Source organism: Helicoverpa armigera, chromosome 8 (genome assembly GCF_030705265.1).
Source record: "Helicoverpa armigera isolate CAAS_96S chromosome 8, ASM3070526v1, whole genome shotgun sequence".
Taxonomy (NCBI): domain Eukaryota; kingdom Metazoa; phylum Arthropoda; class Insecta; order Lepidoptera; family Noctuidae; genus Helicoverpa; species Helicoverpa armigera.
The window spans coordinates 9319329-9344467 of NC_087127.1; the positions used below are offsets into that span (position 1 = coordinate 9319329).

A 25139-nucleotide genomic window follows, 5' to 3' on the forward strand; every position below is an offset into this window, starting at 1 on the left:
AGCCTATCGATTCCTGATTGACTTAGGTCTGTCTGGATCATTTACATGGTGCATTGATTCGAGATTGTGTGATCTGATTTCGATTGATTTTAAGATTGTGGCATTCTTTCTAAACATTTGGTTTCTGTTTTCTTTAAAATTATGTTGTCATTCCTAATCGTGTGGTCAGGTAGGCCGAGCTGAAAAGTTACTCCAGTTTTGTTTTCTTTTGTCACCAGATACAATGTGTAGCCACACGAGGACGTGTGTATGTCAGTTATGGCCGTGTCGGAGATAGTCAATAGTACGGTCACTGAACGAGACGCAAGCGCGCCCTCTGGTGGCGTTTTCGGTGAAACAACAATTTGGCGCGCTTGGCGGAGTCGTGGCGGTCAGCGCGGCGTCCGCGGAGCGCAGTCTTAGTTCAGTCTTAGTTCAGTCTTGGTCGAGTCTTCATTGAGTGTTCGTGGCGTTACTACCCTACGTCACGTCTAGTGTACCTAGTGTTATTGCCTAGCGTTGTAGTACCGTTGTAGATTCAAATGTAAAGGTTCTTCTAACCTGACAGACAGACATGTGTTGTTGGGGAGTTTGTTCCGCCACTTCTTCTCCCCAAGCCAAAACACATAGGAAGTGGCGAAGGGCGGGCGTTTTGGGGGATGTCTTTTGTTCTGACTAATTTGAATAAACGTTCTTGAGTGTTGAGTTCTGTTTGAGTTATCTCTTTTGCTCGATTACCCTACCTGATGTCGGAAAATAGTGCCATCCTGATGTTCGCCTCCGACATCAGAAGTGGGATGCAATCCAAATGCCCACATGCGTTTCGAATTCGCCATGCGAAGATAAATGTCTACCCACTAACAAAAAAAAAAAAAATGGAACGTCGATAATTTGAATTAAGAATTTCAGCGAAGGTACAAGTATGGTAACCACGGTTATGGTAATGGTATCGGTTTCCATTTTTACATGTCGAGCTAGTTATGGAGGGTATGCAAGAAAATTAATCGAATTTCTTTCTTTTCATGTTTCAACAATCGTCATTGTGGTTATTGTGCAATCTGGCGAGAAAATTACGACGTTGAATGGAGCATCCCAGCTGCCTCGTCGCTGCATCGTGAGTTTGGAATGTCGGTGTGCATCTCCGTGGTGGCTGAGTACTGCGTAGTGAAGCCTTGCTGTACTGCGCGCCATAGCGAATGTGCGCATCATCACGCACGTTGAATGGAAACCCGGTGAGACCGATCCATTTTTGCTTTATGTTGACGTTATTTGTTTTACGACATTTTTTAAACTTGAGAGACGTCTGTCTCGTTAATAAGTTGGTGACCTAGTTTTAATAAAAAATTAAGAGCGCAACCCAGTTAAACTTGACCTTAAGTTTAAAGGGCCATTTAAAGTTCTTGATTTACTTGAAGGCGATCGCTATGTTTTGAAATCTTTAACTGGTAATAGAACCTACAAGTATGCCCACGATATAAGGATGCCCCAAGCTGCTGAATGAGATTTAGTTACTGTTGATTAGGTACTTCATCGAACTCTAATTAGTGCACGCATGATAATTGTATCTGACTGATAATTGTGACTGATTTTGTGCGAATTGATTTCACTGATTTTATTTCAACTTAATGCTACTAATTCCATTGCAAAGTTCATTCTTCAGATGCAATTCCTACCTTACCATATCAGTGAGAAGGACTGATATCCCTTGGGTAGATCCTAGGAGTATTCCAGTGAGAAGGACTGGAATACTTGTGTCATTGTGACAACTTATCAGTGAGAAGGACTGATCATTTTTCATCTTTGACACGCCCAGTGAGAAGGACTGGAGCCTATCGATTCCTGATTGACTTAGGTCTGTCTGGATCATTTACATGGTGCATTGATTCGAGATTGTGTGATCTGATTTCGATTGATTTTAAGATTGTGGCATTCTTTCTAAACATTTGGTTTCTGTTTTCTTTAAAATTATGTTGTCATTCCTAATCGTGTGGTCAGGTAGGCCGAGCTGAAAAGTTACTCCAGTTTTGTTTTCTTTTGTCACCAGATACAATGTGTAGCCACACGAGGACGTGTGTATGTCAGTTATGGCCGTGTCGGAGATAGTCAATAGTACGGTCACTGAACGAGACGCAAGCGCGCCCTCTGGTGGCGTTTTCGGTGAAACAACAATTTGGCGCGCTTGGCGGAGTCGTGGCGGTCAGCGCGGCGTCCGCGGAGCGCAGTCTTAGTTCAGTCTTAGTTCAGTCTTGGTCGAGTCTTCATTGAGTGTTCGTGGCGTTACTACCCTACGTCACGTCTAGTGTACCTAGTGTTATTGCCTAGCGTTGTAGTACCGTTGTAGATTCAAATGTAAAGGTTCTTCTAACCTGACAGACAGACATGTGTTGTTGGGGAGTTTGTTCCGCCACTTCTTCTCCCCAAGCCAAAACACATAGGAAGTGGCGAAGGGCGGGCGTTTTGGGGGATGTCTTTTGTTCTGACTAATTTGAATAAACGTTCTTGAGTGTTGAGTTCTGTTTGAGTTATCTCTTTTGTACGATTACCCTCTCTGATGTCGGACGATAGTGCCAGCCATCCTGATGGCCCCTCCGACATATAAATATTTGATATTGCGAAATATACATCATTACGTGGGTTTGTTTGCATGCTACAAAATAGCAATGATATGAATGAAAATAATAAGTGTGGGTTCAATCTGTAAGCTATTAATTTACTTCGCTATATTTAAAAATATAATATACCTCTACTTTATATTATTTCGAAGCCATCTTAACAAAAGCAAAAGGCAAAAGCAAAGATTTTTATTTACTTTCTACTTAACTGTTATTACTTTCAAACTTTTACTTTTAGTTGGGAGAACTCGAAAGAGCAAACCCTACCATTAAAGGCTGAAATGAAAAAGAAATAAAGTTACAAAAAGCGAAAAGTACTGAAGCATAACCAGAAATTCCAGTTCTTAGGGAAACCGTACCGAAGCCGGTGTTGATATTTTAAATAAAGTTCACCTCTATTAACCCTCTACTGCTCACGTTCGCAACTTTTTTACGAGCGGACAACTTCGCAACGCTTATTAAGGTCAAGCTAGCCCAAAGGGCATGCATAAAGCAAGCCCACCAAAACTTTTCCATTTAACTTAGCCCGTGACATCCTGATTATATCTACTTATACTAACCCGACCTGACTTCGCTTGGGACTAATTTTTGACTGACAATCGCCTCTTTGTCTGCCTTTTTGGGGTCGTTAGGGAGACATGCGAGAATAGAGGGTTATCGTGTTAAATTCCCAAAATTTTCGCTACCTGTGTCAAAAAGGAACTACTTACTTTATAACTGAAAATATTTTTTTATCATAATTTCTAAAAAAATACCTGAAAGTGTGAATAAAGCAATAAATTAACTTCTCTTTTTATTACCACGAAGTTTTACTTCAATTTAAAATACCGCTGCAGACAGACAGAAACGTATCATCTCTTGTACTATACACTAATGATTCGTATATAAAATTCCAAGAGTAATGATAAAAGTTAACTTAACGTAACAAACTTAGATTAACTGCATAAAAGACGACGGTTAAGCTGAGGTGTTTGGAATTTTAGGTGTCCGAGACCAAAAGGGCTTACTTTGGAAAATACTGAAATCTTAATGCGATCCAAGAGTTCTTCTTTAATTGTTCTTTTTGTTTTTCTTTAGACAAAGACAAATATTTTATTTGAAAACTTCAGTGAAAATATTTATAGTATTTGTTTTGACTTTAGGTTGAGCTCGGAATTTGACAGTTAATTTTAAATATTTCGGTTTCAAAATCAACAATATATTTACAAAATAATGGTTTGCCAAAATACCAACTTAATCAGATTTTCTGTTTTATTAACTTCGATGAAAGTAAGTATGAATAAATACTAAAAGTAGGCATAAACATGAACATCGATCAACGTTTTACAAAAGATAGTTGTTGTTGTTATTAGAAGATTAAGAATAGCAGTAACAGTAAATAAATCCGTTTTTCTTTACTGCGGATATTAACTAAACGGTTAATTTAATGACAAATCCAACGTTGAAAGATATTCACACGTAAAATCAGACATACCTACAGCCTAAACTTTCGCATTCGTAATAATTTAGGCTACCTCTTTTCATTAGTCTTCTTCAACCCGTCTAACACAGGACACCCACGTTCAGCAACCTTCATCCCACATGACCTGAACATGTCTGTTATCAGCACGGAGTAAGGAGAGATGAGCGGAGATGCCATAATACAGGTAGGTCAGGCGCCTTCTTTTAGGTCAAATACTTACGGTGTGCAAGACCGTAACGATCAGTTACGAGTGAATTGAGGAGGCTTCCAGGTTTTTTGAGACATCTGTCAACGATTTTTGGTATTACATAAAATGGTCTGGTCAAAATGAGGCGTATAATGTCAAAGACAATAACGTTCATCGTCCCTCGCTAGCTCGCATTTTGACGCGCTACTTTCTTTGGAGATTTTCTGTTATAGCACCTCCGCTAGTAATTTTGTTTTCCACGGTTATCAGGCTTAGGTTCATCTCTAACAATGGTTGCTCAAAATAACATTTATAACAATACGCTAGATTCAGTCGAGTACGGTGTTACAATTTATTATAACAAATGATACCAGTTGTACGGGGAAGGATCAGCGAAATCTCATCGTTTATCATTTGAACTGATGGAGTTACGAAAGTACGAAATATCGGTGTTGTTCGTTGTTTGTTCGTGTTTCTATTGCTTGTCGTAATGGTGGTTATTTCCTTCTTTTTTGGTTTGATTGATCCATTTGTTCATGTAATCACGTCCTGATCTAATGTGATGGGGTGATTATATGATTGTGTAGGTAAACATTATTAATTATATGATTGCCAATTAGATTAGAGATGGCAAAATCAGATTGTCTGTATTTTGACAATGCAACTAAGTGGTTTGTACATCACAGTTAGTAGACGCAACTTGAAGAATAGTTAGGTTCCAAAAGTTTTGTACCAATACTCGATGATTTTGTAATGTATTTAAACACCAACTCTAAACATTTACCACATCCAAGAACTACAGATTTACAAACTAACGCAGCGTGGGAAGGCACTATACCTACAAATAAAAAAATATCCATAGGTTAAAGACCCACAGGATTTCAAACATTTGTATGGGTAGGATCAATTGGCGAAACTTTTAGTCCAGCGAGGATATCGGTCCTAAAAGTTTTTGTTTAATTTCGCCCTACATTTTTATCAGGCTGATCGTTTGGCAATCGATATGTTTGCTTCGGAACTTTTCATTTGAGTTGGTTTCATATGTGCTTAGTTAATGCTGGGATAGTATGGCTGGTAATGTTGTTAGTAAAGTCTTTTGCATACACTTTTTAAGGGCTTTTGTTTCAATATTTGCTCGTAATTAGGTTGTGTGGTCGGTAAAATAATGTAGGTATGTTTTTTTTTTATAATTATTGTATGAGACCTTTAGTGTATATATAGATGTGCTAACTAAGCATAAGCTGAAATTAATATTTTGGTTACCTAACAATTTTGTAGCTAAAAAGAGTGGATCTTTAATAAATTGCTCTACAATTTCGACCACTGGGTGACCCTTAACATTAATAATTTTATCGTTAAAACATCTATAGAGACAGTACATAGTTACAAACCTATAACCAAATTGATGTTGACCCTTTCAATAAATCCAATATTGACAAACGGATTAACTTAATTTACATAAGTTAATGGAAATATTAATACAGCTTTCAACTGTTTACTAATGATTAGTGGGGTTTGATGGCCGGGATTGGACAGTGGTTACTCTGGTTAGGTATTAGAGTATTTACGTCAAATGTCATGATAATCCATTTAAGTGTTAATTTTTGTAAGTAGGTTTAAATCATGTAAAAAGTCAAAAAAAAAACGAGCATGAATACTCGAATAAAAAAAGTTACAATTTCGTCACAAAAAAATACCTACAAGAATTTTTAATTTTTGTGATTTTTAAATTTTGTGTTTTTAATATTGGAACGTATCAACAAACTGTCCTAAACTTCTAACAACTAGGTACTTTCTTTCCTACGCCATTAAGCATGAACAATGTAACTGCAATCTTTTATTAAAAAGTCAAACAGTACCCAGACTTTAGTGACGGTCAAAAATTCAATTTGTGCCCACGTGGGCACAACCCGGGCCATGATTTATCGTCTAGCGTGGCTCCTGTCAAGCATGAAACTCCTGGACGCACGTGACGACCCAGCTAACATGCTGCAAGCCTTCCACTTTAATCTCCCACAAATGAATTTGAACTTTATCACAGAGTCTCAAGGTATAATTCCCTATGACACATTGTGTGGTGCTTACGATCTTTTGGCGTAAAGCTTCTGCATTCATGCAGCCAGGATTATTTTTCTTTGCATTTTCTTTTTAGGAAAGTTGGACCTTATTTAATAAGGGATAAGGTATTATTTCTTATCAAGTTTTGTTTGTGTTTACATAGTGTTTCGTTTGAATTCGAGGAGTGTTTCTTTAAAGGAATTTCGTAAAACAATGTCATTTTTTAAACTTCTTTTTAAATCCAATCGAGTGCTTTTAAGAAAACTTTAAATCAGTCTACATAACCATTATTTGAAATCATAGTTTGGTACAGTATCATCTACTTATTGAAACAATATTTGGATCCAGTTTTTGCAAAAACCCAAAAACCCCGATCGCAACCAAATCACATCTCTTTCAAAAATTTTAGTCAAGATAAATAATATTTTTCAGCGAATTTTAAACGAAGAGAAAAATGAATTTACACAAAAATCTTTCATAAATATCGGATAACTTGAAACACAATTCATAACTTACGAACATCAATATGATCCAAGAGGTTTCAGGCGATACCTCTCGAAGTACACCAAAATATATTTCACGCAAAACAGATATTGTAAATCACCGTAACGAACCCATCCATTTTGCGAAATAAACGTATTTTTTCTTCGCAGCCAGAATTTTCGCTTTCTTACTATCTTTTTGTTGATAGAAGCTTGGTGAAGGATTATTTTATCATCACGAAGCCGTTCAGTCAAATACTGATTTATTTGCTATTCGATTTTCTTAGAATAAAAAAATAAAATATCGTAAAGATTACGGTAATGTCCTGATATGACAGACATCTCACATTCTTTTGTTTTACTTTTATCAGTCATAAATATAATAAAGCTTACGTCTCAAAAGCTATGAATACTATTTTTGATCTTCAATCATGATTTTATCTAAAACACGCTCTGAATAGGTTACAAAGATGCATTGCTCCCTCGCGTATTTCCAGAGCCAAATTATCCTTCAACATTCCTTACATTATCCCAACAAAGTTCCCAAAGAATATCCTCCTAGCGTACTTGAAAAAACCGGTCCGCCAAAATTTCCTGGTCATTTTAAAACAACAGTGTGTGCACCAGTTGTTACACGATAAATTTAATCTTGTCATTGAACCGATCGGCTCTTGCTCCGATACTATTGAAAAACGGCGCGTTCACGTTGACATATGGCCGGGGAAAGCCATGTTGTTGTTTTCCATTTTTTAAATTTCCCGGATAGAATATTTTGGAACGAAGGATGGGAATTTTTCGTCAAAGCCATGAATATCTATGAGATACGTGCTGGTTACTTTATTGGTGGTTAAGTGAAATGGGGAATGTTTGGTCTCAAAGGGGCAATGCAATGCCTGTAAGTTATTACTGGGTACTGAGTAGCCTTACGTTATGTCAATTGAAAAATGGTTTCTATTTAATTTCTTGATATCGTAACTAAAGATGACATTGTAGGAACCGTTCAAAAGAATGGAGTCGAGATTTTAGTCTTCAAGAGTAAAAATGTTAATAAACGATTTAATCAAAGAACTGCACAAAACATGCAATGCAATCACATTACAAAAAAAAACTTTCATAAACTCAGCCAAGAAACGTACAAATTAACAAGTTTCCGAGTCGAAGCAAAAACAATTTACAAGACAAAACTGAAAACGCGAACTCATCCAACACCAGCAGCGATAATCCCTGAAAAAACATGGATAGAAAAAAGCAATACATTTCAGGATGCAATCCAAATAAACATACAAAGTTTGCCTTGCAACGCTTGCTAAAAAGTCGAAGCAACTTCTGTTAGACCAGATATTACCTTCGGAAATGAAGCTCGGTACAGACTCGACGAAAGCTAACATTGTATTGAAATAGAAACCAGGCTGCCTCAATGTTTTTATTTGGTACCGAGTTGGTAACGAAGCGACTTACAAAGAACGCGGTGGCGGTTTCGTTGCGTTTTTGCTTCAAATTGGATTGGCAAGTAATGTTGAAGTTTTGAGATCTATACCTACTTATTGGATGAAATTTAGAATGAGAAATTGTACGTGGTTTACATGTGGTATCGTTGCCTTTATTTGAGCTCATAATTTTCTACTTTTCATCTTCAATCACCCGGCCATGACGCTTATATGTCACGTGGAATAACGCCATATAAGAATAAAAATAAAACGTATTGATATTGTTTTTATTTCGGCCTTATTTTTTAAGTTTACCGTAAACTTCCCTGCTTATCCAATACTTTACATATCGAAAAAATATTTGTACATAAGTAGCTATTATGTATCCTGTAGGTATAAGATGTATGTATCCAAGGAATAATATCAAATTGAAGACACTATGACCTTATAATCTTACTACGATCGAAAGGTTGTTCAAGTTCATAGAACTTGAGACAAAGTGAAGGGATTAAGTGCCTTCTGACAGCCAGTTTGGATGACGGAGGTTCAAAAGGGAAGTCGTTAGATGACAATACAAGTGGTCCATACTTAATTTCTATTTAAACTTGTGAAGGAATAGTTTCGTGTATCTTACTGGACGTTAACATTAATTGATGCTGTTCTAATTTCAAAATATTTTAAGGCATTCTCATTTTGGACAACCTCATACAGTCTGAATAATTCTGTGATTTCATTTTTTTTCACATCCATAAATACTAGAAACTTTTTAGTTTTTGTTTTTTTTTTATGCACCTACCGCATGTAAAAATAAAGAAAACTCGATGGATCAAAAATACATTTTTAATTTAGACAAACGAAAGACAGACAAAACGAAGAATGAAAATATACTCAATAACATTTCTTCTACAGTCTTCTAATCTTTAATTATAACATTGATGGCATACAGTACCTACCAACGTTCAACAGTAAATGACAAGATATTTACCTCTTAAAAGGCCGGTAATTAGCGATGCCTATTTAAAAGAAAAATCTTTCTACATAATTTATTTTGTGGCTTTCTTTCCTACCGGAATGGCCAGTTAGGCCGACGTAATTACGGCCAAGCGGGGACCCTGAGAATTAAAGAATAACTTTTTTAACTGTAGGTACAGTAGACTGCACATCAGTGGTAACTGTCATGCACCTTAACTCAATAGTAATAAGTACGATTTTCCTATAAAACTGTTACCACTGACCTGAAGTTGACTGTACCTACTTACTAAAGAAACAGAAAATTAAACAATTGAGTGCGCCAAAATAAACATTGGTCGTTTGGAGGAATGAGAATTTTTTGCAGGGTACTTCCGCTCCTTTTTAGGTTAATACTGATTTTATCAAGTGCCAGAGATATTGCGTAGTATATTTATTAAATTGCAGGGCGTTATGGTATATTTGTTTTTTTTTTTTGTTTGTTTTTCTGGCCTCGTTGTGTAATGTAAGAGATACATTTATTGATAATTAGGTAAACTGACTGAATTTTTTTATATTCTTTAGGTAGGTACTCGTGTTGTTAATAAACTGTATTTGTAAGTAACCGACAGCAATATTAAAATTCCGAATAAAATAATTTCAAAATGAAAAACATTTAAATTTTTCAATAACAAAACAAGTTTCATAATGTAAACTTCTTCTAAGTCAAAGTAATCCTGTTATCATCAGAAATAAGTCGTCAAATTTTCTTTTATCAAACACCAATCTCGCTTGGGCGCTCGTAACTTGCGTGCGTATCATGTCAAAACTTTTACATTGAGCTACAAAACTATTTAAGTACGTTAATGGAATGCTATTTTGGATATGGTATTTTAAAGATATGAAATAATTTTCGTAGTTCAATCAATCGTTTATTATTTCACTTTGTACATAATTTTACAATATTTCGCTTAATTCTAAAAAGTGCTGATGTAAGATTTGCCTGAACTAGGTAAAAACCTGTGTCTCAGGCGTAAAAGTGCTTATTATAATATATCTAGTAGCGAAATTAACATTTCATTTATAAATTGCTATAGTAATTAAAAAAAGTAGGTTACTGTGACAAATAAAGTGTTATTATACATATTTATTCTAATGCTTACATACTAATTTATTTCGATTATAATATCTAGGTAATTTTAATTTACTACAGTCGGCAATTCTGCGGTCTGGTCAAAAACAAGCCTTGCAAATAATTTCAACGTTATTTTTTTTTACAGCTATAGTCATTTTTACAGATCGAGTATAGTAATTTATTATAATGTATAAAAGTTTCCTTAAAACGAATAAGTAATCAAACTATCTAAAAGTAAAACATAATAGTATGTACCGTGTAAAGATGATTAAGAGCTAAATATAATCTAGTATTTGGCGCTATCAGGCACCTCCATAATCTATAGAGTTGATATATCTATATTCAGCGGCTTTTCTAGCAGGGCAATCCAAATCTCCCGTCTTATGGTTGCAGGGTTTTTTATAGCGCTTGCAGGTTGCACAGTTTGGAGGGTTTTCCTTAGAAGAGCACTCTTGAGTCGCGTGTCCGTCAACTCCACAGTGGCCACAAGTAGAGGTGATGGATGGATGGCTGACACTTGAAGCACCGAGTCACAAGGGTGAAATCATGTACCGGGCATGACGTCCAGTTTATGTAAAGCCTGTTCTGATTTACTAGGACTTTCCGGATGCTGGCTGGTACTTCAACAATGTAGTTGCAGCTGTCAGCTTCCCTTTTCCCTGATTTGTGGCTTAATTTAATTGAGGTCAGAAAGGTATCCTTGGTCAATGTTGGATGTTTGTCTGCAATGTTTTGTTCGTAAATACATTTAAATACTTCTTTCTCTGCCATGTCAGTAGGTACCCCAATAATTATAATACGGGGCTTCCGTTTTCGAGGTTCATCGACAGTAAGTGCAGAAGTGGAACTCTCGACAGTCTGCTTCAATTTGAGGATGTCATCCTTGGTCTCCGTGCTTATGATAACACCTCCATTTCTTATTTTGCGAAGGCCACGTACCTTTAGTTTCATTTCCTCAGGGCACACAATTTTCTGAACTAAAGTTTTGGTCTCTTCGCTGGTCTTGGTATGGTCACTAGGGTATATAGCGACTGAGCTAGTTGCATGAGGTCGGATAAGGCTTTTTGTACCCTTCACCATGTCTGCAAACGTAGTGCTTTCCGAATTTTGTTTGATGAGAGTGTCCTGTAGTTTCTGCTTGATCTCAGTCAAACTAATCGCGAGGTCTTGATTTTCCTTTAACGTTTGTAGGGTGGCGTAGTTCTGGAGGGCTTTATGTTTCAATGACTGATATTGCACAGCCATTTGAGAAACTCCGTATCCCACTTTGCGACAAAGGTTACTCACTCTAAGTTTTTGTTCGGAGTTCATCTTGCCTTCCGAAACTGTGGTCGATACCTCATTCAAGCACTGCTCAATGCTAGACATCCAGGACTGAATTTCAGGAGTAGAAAAAACCTCCGTTGTTTCATCCTGTGCGTGACTTCTAGGTGTTGCTGCTGATGGTGAAGAGCGATGTGGCAGTCCGCCACGGTGGGAGGGGCTGTTATCCATAATTGTAGATGATCACTTTTTGTCCATATTTGTAATAAAAACAAGTTGATTAGAGTTTAATATTATCAGTGTATTAATTGCGGTTAGTTTTTAACTTATTTCAGCTATAAAACAAAACCTATAAAACTTTATTCACCTATAAATCCAAAAAGTCGAAATTTAGAAAAAATATGTTTTGGATCTTTTTTTCTTTTTTACATTTGTTTTTTTTTTTCAATAAAATTTCTAAATCCTGTCCTCTTTCTAAGCCTGTCCTAGGAGTCCCTCGTGTCTGTATCGTGGACTGGGAAGTGGTTAAAAACTGTTGACTTTGTATAACCTCTTTTTGTATTTTCTGACATATCCAAGAGCTCACTCCGTCACCTACCTCAAGGTTCTCATGTATCCAGAAGTGCGAACTTTTACCAGGTAAGACCAAAGTTTGATTGAATATTTCAGTAGGGTAAGGTAAGGTAAGTTTTTCGCTTTTTCGCTCCCTGCTCCCGAATTGCATACTATAAGATTGCCTCGATTCGGTTGACGTTTATGTAAATACAGCACAGATTCAATTTGTGAAGTTTGATTTTTTTTCCTTTTGTTTATGTTATATTCTTTTGGAGTGTTTTGGAAGTCGGTGACGTAGATTTCGGGTTGAGTGTTTAAAGAGGATTTTTCTTATGATTTTTTTTTAAATTATAATAAATAAATAAAAAAAAATATTTGTAATTAAAAAAGAAACATTTAAGAATTTGTATTTGTATATGGGTAAACTTGCCTAAAATAAATGGTATTTTAATTTTTTTTCGAAGCTCTTTGTTTTATTTTTACCTTACGTTTAGTACCCTTCAGAAAAAAATATTATCTTCCAATAATAGAAGAAACAAACATAATGATTTACCCAGTAAACCCAGCTGAAATAGATCTTCTCTTGGTATCGGAGTCTCGGTTCTCACCTTGCAATGTATCAGTTGATCCAACTTTGATGAGACTCAAGCCTAACTTTAGTTCTAACTCAATTTCACTCCGGTTTCAAGTTAATACAATGTCTCCTAGTGCTTTCTGTACAATTTTCTTTGGTAAAATGTCTTTGATTTTGTATCTCTTTGGAACGCTAGATAGATAAGTTTTCAAAACTAGTTACTTAGTTTTGATAATATTTTTGGAGAATAGATCTTTGATTTATCTTGAGGCTTTTATTTACAATTATAAATCAATTTATGAGTGTAGTAGATTCGGCGCTTTCGCCGACTTCATCTTCAGTTGTCTATTAAGATTCTATAACATGATTTTAAATAGGTATGTATACGAAAATTCTTTAAAGAATCAATATCACAGAACTATAGGCAAATGACTATCTAAAGGCTTTAAAAGTCTGTAACAAAACATAAAACTTTACCCAATAAATGCTCGCCAATTCAATGAAACCAATATCTTCGCCGAGTTCAGACTGATTCAGTTACGTCGGCTAACAAATATGGCATCCTACATGCACCAGTCAACGCTGAAAGATAAATAGATTAATGAATCGTTGCATCATAAATTGATTATCAACTTGGTTTCCATCGGACATCGATATTCGGTGTTTTTTGCTGATGTCAAATGGAATTTTGAGAGTACACAGTTTATAAGCTAGGTACAAACTAGTTCCAGTTAAGTTGGTTTTATATGCCTATACAATGAACAATAATAATTATTCAATGCGTACCGACGTGGACTGTAAGTTGGTTGCCCGGGTATCTGGGTTGAGGAGGTCAGATAGGCAGTAGCTCTTTATTAAACACTGGTACTCAATGCATTCGGTTAGACTGGAAGCCGACCTCAACATACATAATTGGAAACAGATGGATGAACTAAAGTCCACGTACTTATACAATTTCCGAATCTTTTTAAGTACGCGTTCGTTGAAACACCTCGTCTAGTTTATAAGATTTCTTCTAATATAATTAGAATTATTTTATGTTGCACCAATGCTACCCAAAAATTAAGGTAAAAATAAAAATGAGCTACGGCTAATGTATTTCTTCTAGCGTAAAGAAAATGTTATCAGCTATCATTAACCTGTGAGTAATTATTTGTCTGACCTAGGTATTAACGATTATTAGGCGAGCAAAAAATCTGTTTGTTCCTATATATCGTGTCATATCATCGTACTTTTTCACACTTTCTTGAATCTCACTAGCATTCATAAGAAAAATCCACACAATTATATTTGTGTCCACTATTTATATCGAAGCAAATAATAGAATATTCTTTTGTCAGATTTTGCTAAATTAACTATAAATAAATAGTCTAATAACAGTTCTAGATCAACATTTTAATCTAATCAACTTAAAAAATACTCCATCATCCATCATCAGCCTATCGCAGTCCACTGCTGGACATAGGCCTCTCCAAGTGCACGCCACTGAGATCGATTTTCGGCTATAAAAATAATAAAAAATACTCAATTCATGAAAAATATGAAAAAGTTTTTTTTGTTTCGTTTTAATCAACGAGCAAAAATTCATTTCTTTTTATCAAACTACCGGTCCTCATTTTAATACCTATAATGAAATTCTCCACTTTCTAAATAATTTGTTGTAATATTTCCGAATGAAAATAAAAAAGGTTTTCCGTGAAATAAAAAGAAATTATACCTTAAACGTGGTAGGAATGATGTGAACGCAATTTAATAATTCTTTTTTAAGGGCTGCTTCATAACGTACCGATGGTTATCTGTTTTAAATGAAAATTACGGTAGACGCCGCTTTTTGTATATTTTTTGAACCGTGATATCTTCATAATATTATATTACAATTGTTAAAACCTCTTTCCGTTAGTGTTGCTAGAGTTTATTTTCAGAAATAATTAAATGGTAAAAAAATGAAAATCTGGTTATGAAAAGCTTCAAGTGCTCATAGAGTTAAAACTTTAGAACTGAAAATAAAATGATTTTTTCTTTCAATGAAGATTGGATATGCCTACGAGTATTTCACTTACCTATGAACTTCTAAGCATTAGTTATGTCACCCTTAAAAGAAAAAAAAACATTTTCCGTCAAGTTTTAGTATAAATAAAGTTGGATAAAATACGAATATATTCAAGAAAAAATATGGTATTTTTATGAATACGTAAAGCCAGTATATTATACGCCTTAGGTATCTTATATTATTGCGCTGACTCTTCCGTAAGGGTCGGCAGGGGTAAACGTTTTTATGAGCTATTTTTATGGTCCAACAGTTAATATTATGTGACTCTATTTCCAGACCTTTATGTGGATTAAAAATACGTAATGCTCGTTTTATTATACAATTTCAATTGCCTTTAAGCGATGTTTAACAAGAACATTTAGTGGATAATTTACTAGGTAAATACATATATTTTTATAGTTCTTAATCCAACCAATGATATGAATGCCAAATATAAGGATGTAATGTATATGGGTCACAGCGGACAAAATGACTAGTTGCGGGTATATTTGTAATTCTTCCACGCTAAAACTGCTGGATGGATTTTGATGAAACATGGCCATAATACTGCGATCTTTTTAGCGCAACCTATTGTTATTTTTGTATTTTTATTATAGGTATTTGTATATATGTCTTCTGTTGTGCCAATAAATAATATTTCTTTCTCTAATTCTTCTAAATAAAATAGTGGTGGGCAGACATGATATAGAGGGCAGGCTGATGATGATGAATAATGATGATTACAATGTTGCTAACATCTTTTTGCTAATCTCCAGATCTCGGTTTTGCAATCAAGACCGAAGTCCGCACTAACTAAGTTTAGAAGGATAACTTAGGGGCAGGATTTATGAGTTTCACCGAATCTTAGTCGGATTATGTAAGTGCAACCAAATTATGACATGTTATATAATTCCTGAATATTCATAGTGGTTTGGTAGTTTTAGGCAGGTTTTTGTGAGCTAACAAACGATCCTTTCCAAAGGGAAGTATTGAATGAAAATTTTACTTAATTATGAAGAACTCAAAAAAAAAACAACTATCATTAAGGTTTTAATTTCCAATTTAAATGTACACTCAATTAGTGCCTGAAAAACTTATTGCGGTATAGGGTCACACATAGCGGAATAAGTGGCTTACTTCAACGGGTTAACACGATAAAGAAATTATACTGTTTAATTATGCAGATTAACAAAATAAAGAACAAATATAGCATATCACAAAGCCAGGTGCCCAGTATACCAAATAGACGCGAAAATCGTCCGTTCATAAATTCTAAACGCCCGTAACATATTTGTTAACCCTCATTCAGCTCTTCATTTAACCAGAATCACGACAATCAATAACCAACCTTACGACATACAAAATAAGAGCTATATGTTACATGTAAATTAAAGCCTCCAGTTTTCAGGGCGCGATGTTGAAGCAATTTTTCTTCATCCCTCCCTTCAATATGTTGGGAAGCCCCTAAAATACGTCGTATATCTTCGTATGTGCCCATTATGCAAATCAGCGCAAGGCAAATATATGTGGCTGGACATATATTCTGGATTCAATGTGAACTGTAAAAGTTTTCCGTTTAATTGAATTACTTTTGCGGACGATTAGGTACAGTTTATAACTTGGAAGCGAATTTAAGTTAGTGCACTGACGCTTTTAAAGATATATTCGTGAATGCAAATGTACTGTGATTTGGTTTCTGTGACTTTAGTGAGTAAATGGACTGGTGCAGTGTTTGTCTGGATTATTTTGTGAAAATAGGGATTTGTATTTCGCTAAAAACGATTTGACATTTAAAAGTCGAGTTGGAGGTTTATGTAGATAACCAAACCAAACTTCTTTCATACCAAAATATAATTTTCTACCTAAGGATCTGAGTGTATTATGTGACAAATCAAAATTAGGTTTTGTGTCATTTTTAACCAGTGAAAAAATTAAATATTGTGTGTACCCGTATACCAGGCCTAACAAAATTAAGCGCTTACAAGGATTATTCGTGCAAATCCCTTCTATAATTCCAATAATGCAGGAAAAAATGTTATTTTACCAGTGATTTTAATGTATGTAGGTATGAGCATTATTGACTCGTACACTTTATATTTAAACCTCCTGCATACTGCAAACTTTTAGCCAGTGAATACTGTGATCCGACCGGTATCAGGTTGATCAAAAAGTCTGATTGCTTTCACGGCTACTTTCAAAATAAACTGTCAGTTAACCATCGAACTAAATATGCTCTTAAAATATTCTAAGGACTTATCACTGTACAGGATTTATTTCGACAAAGTTTCAACACTATTTAATTACCCGTTCCAGCATCCCGATACCAAATAGCATAGAGGAAGCTACTACAGGTAGGTACATCAAGCTGTAAACTCATTCACTTTGCGGTTATCGGTAAGCGCAGACCTATCGCTCAGGTTAAATAGAAAGCATTGAGGAGCTTTATCCTTGCAGTAGCTTTGAAAAACTGTGTTTCTAACTTTATTTTTAACCGACTTCAAAAACGGAGGTTCTCAATTCGACCGGTTTTTTTTTTCACACTCTCTGCATACTGCAAACTTTTAGTTGGTCGATAGTTTGATCCGACCAGTATCAGGTGGACCAAAATGTCTGATTGGCTTCACGATAACGTTCCAAAAAACTATCAGCCAACCATTGAACCAAATCAACCATACTCTTAAAGGATTTTAAAGCTCTAAAAACTTAATTTCGACAAAGTATTAACACTAATTTATTACCCGTTTCAGCAGTCCAATACCAAATAACATACTATCGGCGGTTCTGAATATACTAACTTCTTTTGTTTTTCTTCCTAAAGTTAATTTCAAAACTCAATCTCCAGTAAGCAAATCATCGATAGATAGAATATAGGAATACTCATTCACTTTGTGGTTATCGGTGAGTGCGGACCTATCGCTCAGGTTAAATAGAAAAGCATTGAAGCTTTATCCTTGCAGTAGCTTTGAAAAACAGCCATTTGTTAAATTAAAAAATGTTCAGGTAAATAGCTGTAATAGGATTGATGGGGAAGTGGGGTTTGGTTAAGTTTTTTTATGGGGGACTTTGTTATTTCGCAATAAAGCTATTGACTTGTGAAGTAGCTATCACTAATATTAACATGTTTTAATATTTATATATTTTACATAATACATAACTGTAATACATTATTAGTTACGCTGTGCCTTTGTACTATCTGTTCTATTTTTCTTCCTGTCTGTATTTTGTGCGTGTACATAAACTATTAAATAAATAAATTAAGCATGTTGCTCTGTATGACCAAATACTATGCATTACAATGATTTATCATGACTGAGACCCTTCCAGTACTTACTAAAACTAGTCACTGCCATATTGATATAGTTAAGTATGCATCATGCCTGAAACTATTGATATAATACATTTTTTGCAAGAAAATCTAGTCAAAATTCGAGCTAACAAACTAGGGCTTAAACCCTTTATACCTAAATACTTACGCCATACTTTTCCCTTCAGTTTTACTATACACAAGAAACCCTGATCCCTTATATTGCCTTTTAAGTATTATAAAGTATCGTACGAGCCCTGCTTAGAGATTAATCCTTCCTCTCTGACCACATGAGTTTGGTATTTGTTACTGTATACCCCTAATTTAGTTTAGTGACCACTATGTACTGAGATTTTGGACCGAACAAACGTTTGATACATTTTTGAATACTTACAACAGAGTATTCAATTGTTCTACACAGTTGTTTTTGTGGTTTATATTCGAATTATATCCAAGTTTGAAAAAGCCTTTTTAAAAAAAGAAGGATTCTCAATTCAGCCAAATAACATTATGCTTTTTCGAAAAATTTTGCTACTTTTGAAAGCCTTTTACATTAACATACGTAGTTGTTAAGTAAAACCTACCTCTTTAAAAACTGAAATAATTCCATAAAGTTGAGCATTGTTTTATTTCCCCAAAAAAAGTGAACTAAAGTATCTACGATTTAAACTATAGGTATCAACCCTTCCTCAGTAACAGACAGCGCCGCTTTCTCTTCCTTTCTACCCAAACTGTAGGCCTTGTAATTTATTTTTGGCCAGCCAAAAGCAACAACTAAAATCCAACGTAATCCTTACTAAGTTAAAACAAAAAAACCCCGCTGAAAATTTTGTTCAGGCAAAATATTTTATTTTATAGCCACAATTAAGTTAATCCGTAGATAACGCTTTTACTTAAACAAAAAAGGTATATTATAAATTACAAAGTTTGTGTTTTTGGCTGTCGGAGTTAGGATAGAAAACGCGTGAGCTACTTGATATTTTTTGTGAATCATATGGACTACTCCATACTATCGGATAAAATACCGCTGGGAGTATAAATTTTCCAGTAAGTCAATATTTAAAAAATTAAAATTGTGATAAAAAGTTATATGAAAAGACACTATCATCCTCCGAGCCTTTTTTCCAACTATGTTGGGGTCGGCTTCCAGTCTAACCGGATATAGTAGAGTACCAGTGCTTTACAAATACTAATTACAACTAAACAGTAGTTTTAGCGTGAAAGAGTTGATTTAATTTTGTTATAAGCTATGATACATAAAACCCCTAAATATATGTATATGTACATATATCGCTCATATTATAGCTTTGCAAAGAGACAGGTAGGATAATTACCGTATTTATCATAAAACAAACAGCCGTTACGACACTCAGAATTATTAATTAGTGTTTGTTACAAGATAATAAGTTTTAATTAATTCGTTCGCTAAGTGTGCCTTTGTTCATTTTAAATCTTAATAAATTCGTCGGGGTTTCCTTTAATTTATTGTTTCTAATAGCTTGAAAGTAAAGTAATTTATTTATTGTTAAACTTAAGTTAGCTATTTATTCGCTTAGCTTGCCTATTTTATGTCCTTAAACCGAAGAAATGATTGAGAGTAAAATGTAAAAATAAATAATAATGTGAATGCATTAAAATCTTTTAAATTAGTTTTGATAACTTAAAGGATTTTTTTTTTGCTGTGTAAATCTGAAATCGAATGGATATAAAGTATTTAAAATTAAAAATAAACCGTGTTAAACACGATAAAAAGATTAATTTTAAAATCGACATGCACAAAAAACAAGGTAAACAGAAAAAAATCCAAACAAAAAAAAAAAACAACAGTTTTTTGTTACGTTGCATATTTTTATTTTGCTCGTAAAAATAAAGGCACCATTCACATTTGGAACAAAGCAAATTCTCCTTTGTGTTAGTAGCGGTGCTTTTTCCTTCAAACCACAATAATGCTTCTGAACTCAAACGCTCCTCATTTGAGGTTGAGGTTAGTCGTAGTAAAAAGGACTATAATAAAATTCTTTCAGGTACATAACGAGGTTTGAGGTCAGGATTACCACCTTCCCTCTTCCCGTGGGTATTTCAAAGGGCTTGTGGCTTCTTTGGCATATAATTTCCAGGAAATTCGGTAACGAATCGTACGTCCTACACATTTTTGTTAGTGACATCTTCCTGCGTCATAAGCAATGGGTTCAAAACTTTATAAAGACAAATAAAAGACATCAAATATTATTTTATAGAGTATTTCACCTTTTGGCCAAATATACAGCTTCATATCACATTAAATTAAAAAATAAATCATCTAAGCCGTCACATAGATTTACTGCAATATACTTAAACTTATTTTATTACTTATACTACACTTAAACTTATATTTCGTTTTAAAGAAAAAATTGCTCATTATTTGTCCATCATAATTCTCTAAAGATTCGTAAGTTTTTGATATTCCGCTATCCCAAGTTGCATTTGTTGCTCCAGTCTCTCGAATTTAAAATGTTCCATGACCCATTTTTGTGATACCGATGGAGAGCATCTTATCAGCACGACCTTCAAACCTTCTGGGAATTCCGCTATACTTAAACACTGTTCAGTCTGCATATGCCTTATGGTGTGCGACTAAAATAAAAAAAGCTCGTTTTAAATTCCAATATTATGAGTACCACGCTAAAATCTGGTGTGCGACTCGTTCTAAGTTCCGATACTGTGAGTACTACGCTAAAATCTTTATTAAGTTGAACTAAAGAAAGGTTAATCTTTGAGAACAATTAAAACCCATAATTTAAGTTAGTTTTGTGTAATATTTACTTACTCTTTCAGCCTACATTGGTCAATTACTATTTAAAAGATTACTCCTAACAAAGCTTTGCTTTATGTTTTTTATGTGTGAATTATACCCTCCAAAGGCCACTAATTATAACTTATACAAGTTACCTTTTCATTATATAACCAAACTTGTGATGCTGTATTCCTACAGAAGAACAAAGCGATTGAATTGTACAAGTAGTCGAGACATAGCTGTTCGTGGCGTATTTCTCCAATTTTAGTGTACGTCCAAAACTGAAAAAAAAACACAAATTTTTCACCACAAAACTATCACCACAACCCTAAAAGCAGAGTTACATGTTGTGAAAACCCTGGTAGAACAAACAGCATCCAAATCGTTCACCCTTTTATGGGTTACGGTGCCCCAGACCAACACACATATCGGTCAAACTTATAACATCCCAATCTTTGCACTTCATCTTTGGAGGTTAAAAATAAGATTTTTTATTACGCAAAACCATTTAAAAAACATCTATATAGACCACCTAAAGATTAAATCTTGAAGTGCATTTGTTCATTAAATTATTTATATTACTTCAAAAGAGAGCGTTAACTTGCTTACCTGATTTCCACCTTGAAAATGACAGGGTAATAGCTTGACATTATCTTGAAAACTATCCAAAGTTAATATATGTGCGTCTAAGCAAATACCAGGACTGCTGATACTATAGATCTATAAATATTGCAAATAAGCATGTTATTAATCTACAAATAATTTGTTGTTGAATTCGTAAATGGAACAAAATAATATGTCGTACATCTTCCACTCTGGAAACTAAAGTGTCGGCCGACAGCTAGTTGACCCGATGACTGGCGAAATATTTTTAAAGAAAATCTTCATTTCAATCAATGTGTTTAGTCATTCTGATACCGGCTTAATGATCTTAATAATGATGGGTACCATTCATCTTCATATTGATTTATGAGCCCAAACAAGCTATCGGCCGACTAAAAGTTTGTACTGTGTGGGTACGCTTAGGATGTCTTTATTTAGAAATCGCTCAAAGCAAATTATATCTGATCAGCTATAGAATTTCAGTATATAATATAAAAGATGTAAAAAATCTTTTTTCAATATCAATGAGATGTTTGATGTCACAAAAACATGACTTCTATTTAAATCATTTCAATTGAGATTTATCGAGCTATTTATAGCCATGGCAACGAAGAATTTTATCACTAGTTAGGGATATAATATGTTCATTATGTTTGATAAAAATAATATCTTTCGCAACTTTACTTACTTGGCCACTAGCAGCGAACTTATCAGGCATTTCCAATTGAGGGTAAATATTTTCTAAATACCATTTGAACGATTTACAATGTAATTTCTTGCGAAGTTCTATCCTTGAAGATACGTTGCCGAAATCACCTTTATCGTTTCCAATTCTTTCAAAGTAATATTGTGCATATTCATCAAGCCATACCTGGAAACAAAAATTGACTATAGTTTATTGAACCCAATTGAGAATGAAACTATTAACAATTCACCGTAACTGTATTATGTCTCTGTAGTCTAATATTAAATTCTTCATTATTAAAAAATGGTTATAAACAAATATTTACCGTAGCTAACCGTACATAATTCCTCTTCAAAGATTTTACTGTTTCCTCATACGGTATCCTCTTCCTAAAAATATGTCCGACATGCGAACAAGGAATCATTTCCAAAGTCCCGCCACACATCCAAGTTTTGAACGACAATTCTAAGTTTTCTGCTCCCCATATTTCAAATCCTTCATCGTAGTACCCAATTTTCTTGAAGAAATCTACGTGTATAGCGAAAAGACCGCCAGCTATTGTCGGAGTACTAATAGGAGCTAAAAGATTGGTTCTTCTTGCGTACTCCTCTTGTGGTATACCAATCCAGTTGAAACGAAGGTCCCAATTGAAGCCTCCAAGTCGGAGGTCGTTGACGCCCTGTGCGATGTACTCAAAAGTAGTTTCATGGATATGATCAATTACGGGACTGACTACTGCGGTTGGATTTTCTTTGATGCGTTGCAGTAACGGTTCTAACCATCCTGAAATAAATGTTTAATCTACGAGAGCAGCTTATATTTTTTAGGATGTCCTAAAAAAAAAATAACTCTATCTGTCTTCAGTGAGTTCTCAGCTTACGTCTACAGTTAAACTACGATTTACACAGTGAGCAATAAAATGTATGTGCATCAAATGTCTATTTTTAAAGGCAAAGAAGACAGTAACGAAACTGCAGCTTTAAAAGATCATAATAGTGGCGACGCAGAAAAATAAGTAAAACAAGAATCTCACCCTCAGCACATTCACAATGACTATCAAGGTACAATACTATGGGAGTCTTCACATAAGGTATGGGCAATAATCTTGCTCTAACGATTCCTTCTCGACGCATTGCACGAATTAATTTTACCTTAGGAGTGATTCGTACATAGTCATCTAATTTCTGCTTTAGATGTTCTGCAAATAATAAAAGTAAAAGGCATAAAAGTTTTAATTAATTGTTAGATATTTAAGACTGTTACATAAAGTGTCCTTTGTTACTTAACGTAATCCATTTAATGTAGATAGCCAGAAACTAAAATGATATTTGTGTTCAAACCCAATGTTCCTTTATTTCGTAAGTATTTTGTACAAATCGTTCTCATAATTTCTCAATTGATTAAAATACAAAATTAAGTACATAGTAACATACCCATGGTAGAATTATCATCAACTAATATTATTTGTTCTAACAAATGCGGAGGGCTCCTGTTCAGAGCTGATGTAACTGTCCTTATAAGCGTGGACCAAGCTTCGTCAAAGAAGCAAATAATTATTGTAACTTTTGGTAAATTCTCCGTATAATTCTGCGCCTTGCACCTGAAAGCCATTTACTTTTAAATTGAAGTAAAAATGACATAATTTCGAAGAATCTGTTTTAATAATATCTGGCATTTTATCATATTTGAGTATATTATTGAGTATATTAACATGTTTATCTCTTTTAATAATATCTGGCACTCAGAAATCAACTGGAAAAGCTTGGTTTATTCATTTGCAAAAAAGCGTTTCTGCCAAAACATGTTTGCTAGCTAGTGTAAGTAAATAAAATAACAATTTACCATGGATCCCGTACATCCATCAAAGTGCGATTCACAGGTATCAAATCACTGACGAATCTATTGAAAGCGTGGTCTCTCCAGCCTTTGTGTATGTCCTGTCTCAAGTAATACCTCAGATCATCCACCAAATACACCGGCGTGCCATCAACTCCTGAAATAAAATATACACCCGATTTTTTCTAGATTTTCTGGTCTCTAGCAGAATCTATTAGAATTGTTCAATTTTGATTAACAAGATAAGTAACTCTCTATACCGCATTTAGTTATCTTCTTTTGGCTTTCGATTCTTTTATTGCATGCTTTCTGATTTCAGACTTTATAGTCAATCCGTATTGAACAAGCGTGGTGATTAACGCTCAATCCTTCTCCTTGCGAGAGAAAGCCTGTGCCCAGCAGTGGGACGATTAAAAAGCTGTAACTGCTTAAGACTAGATTTAATTGAATAAATAGATCTAATATAAGGATTACCTGGTGGATACTCGTCACCCTTGATAATTCTATCTTTCTCTTCATCTGTCAATCCTGTTTCTGCGTAAGGAAGTAGTTGCCACGCTAGAACATAGTTTCTTATTATACCAATAAATAATACGTTAGGAAATGGGTGTACATTATTTACATCTATGTCTTCTTTGTGTATCTACGTGTATTCATACATTTACAAAGCACTTTGAAGTTAATGAAACTGCATTATAACTTCCTCGGTATAGTAAAGTCACATTGAAATAATAAAATATTTGACCTTACCTGTAAATTCCGAGGTACCATTATCAAACCTTCTTCTAAACTTCTTCATAGCCTCTTCATAAAGCTGATTTTTAGTAAAAAATAATTTGTTATGATGTTTATACTCCCGAACAATAGACAATAATGACACTATCCATATTGTCACAATCACTCCTAAAATCTTCAATGTTTTTTTCAGCATAATCTTAGGGTGTGTTTCCACCAATTGTTGGAATAAAAATGACAGTGGAACCGAGTTTACCGATACAAAAGCGGTGTTTACGGTATGATACTAAGAATTTCTCGTTTCCCACAGAATGAAGTCAAATATTGATTGTTTTGAACAATGAAATAATCATTTCTGGTGTTAGTGAGTATTGGTTTTTGTTGTTAGAATTGGAGAATCGGGTACTGTGGCATCATTTTATGAATGAGATACCAATATTACCTATCTAAAGTATTTTTTCGGTCTGCCTAATTTTGATAAATATATTTTTT

At 34.5% G+C, this 25139-nt stretch overlaps 1 protein-coding gene across 1 annotated transcript; it reads right to left on the bottom strand.

Moving 5' to 3' along the window:
* Nucleotides 1-20433: 20433 nt before the first annotated feature.
* On the bottom strand, nucleotides 20434-24711 carry LOC110372212 (putative polypeptide N-acetylgalactosaminyltransferase 9). Its single transcript, XM_064035817.1, has 10 exons — nucleotides 24663-24711; nucleotides 24387-24470; nucleotides 23919-24069; nucleotides 23510-23676; nucleotides 23110-23274; nucleotides 22402-22859; nucleotides 22080-22262; nucleotides 21398-21508; nucleotides 20944-21069; nucleotides 20434-20628 (listed from the first exon to the last, which is right to left on the bottom strand). Exons 1-10 carry the CDS (start codon nucleotides 24709-24711, stop codon nucleotides 20434-20436), a joined length of 1689 nt encoding a protein of 562 aa, XP_063891887.1.
* Nucleotides 24712-25139: the final 428 nt, after the last annotated feature.

Bases quoted from the DNA above. Each gene is read 5' to 3' on its own strand.
- LOC110372212 (XM_064035817.1), bottom strand. From the start codon at position 24,711: ATGAAGAAGTTTAGAAGAAGGTTTGATAATGGTACCTCGGAATTTACA. The intron at 24,070-24,386 runs GTAATCCTTATA...ATTTTATTTCAG, and splicing joins GGGTGACGAGTATCCACCAG to GAGTTGATGGCACGCCGGTG. The intron at 23,677-23,918 runs GTAAATTGTTAT...AATGGCTTTCAG, and splicing joins ATGGATGTACGGGATCCATG to GTGCAAGGCGCAGAATTATA.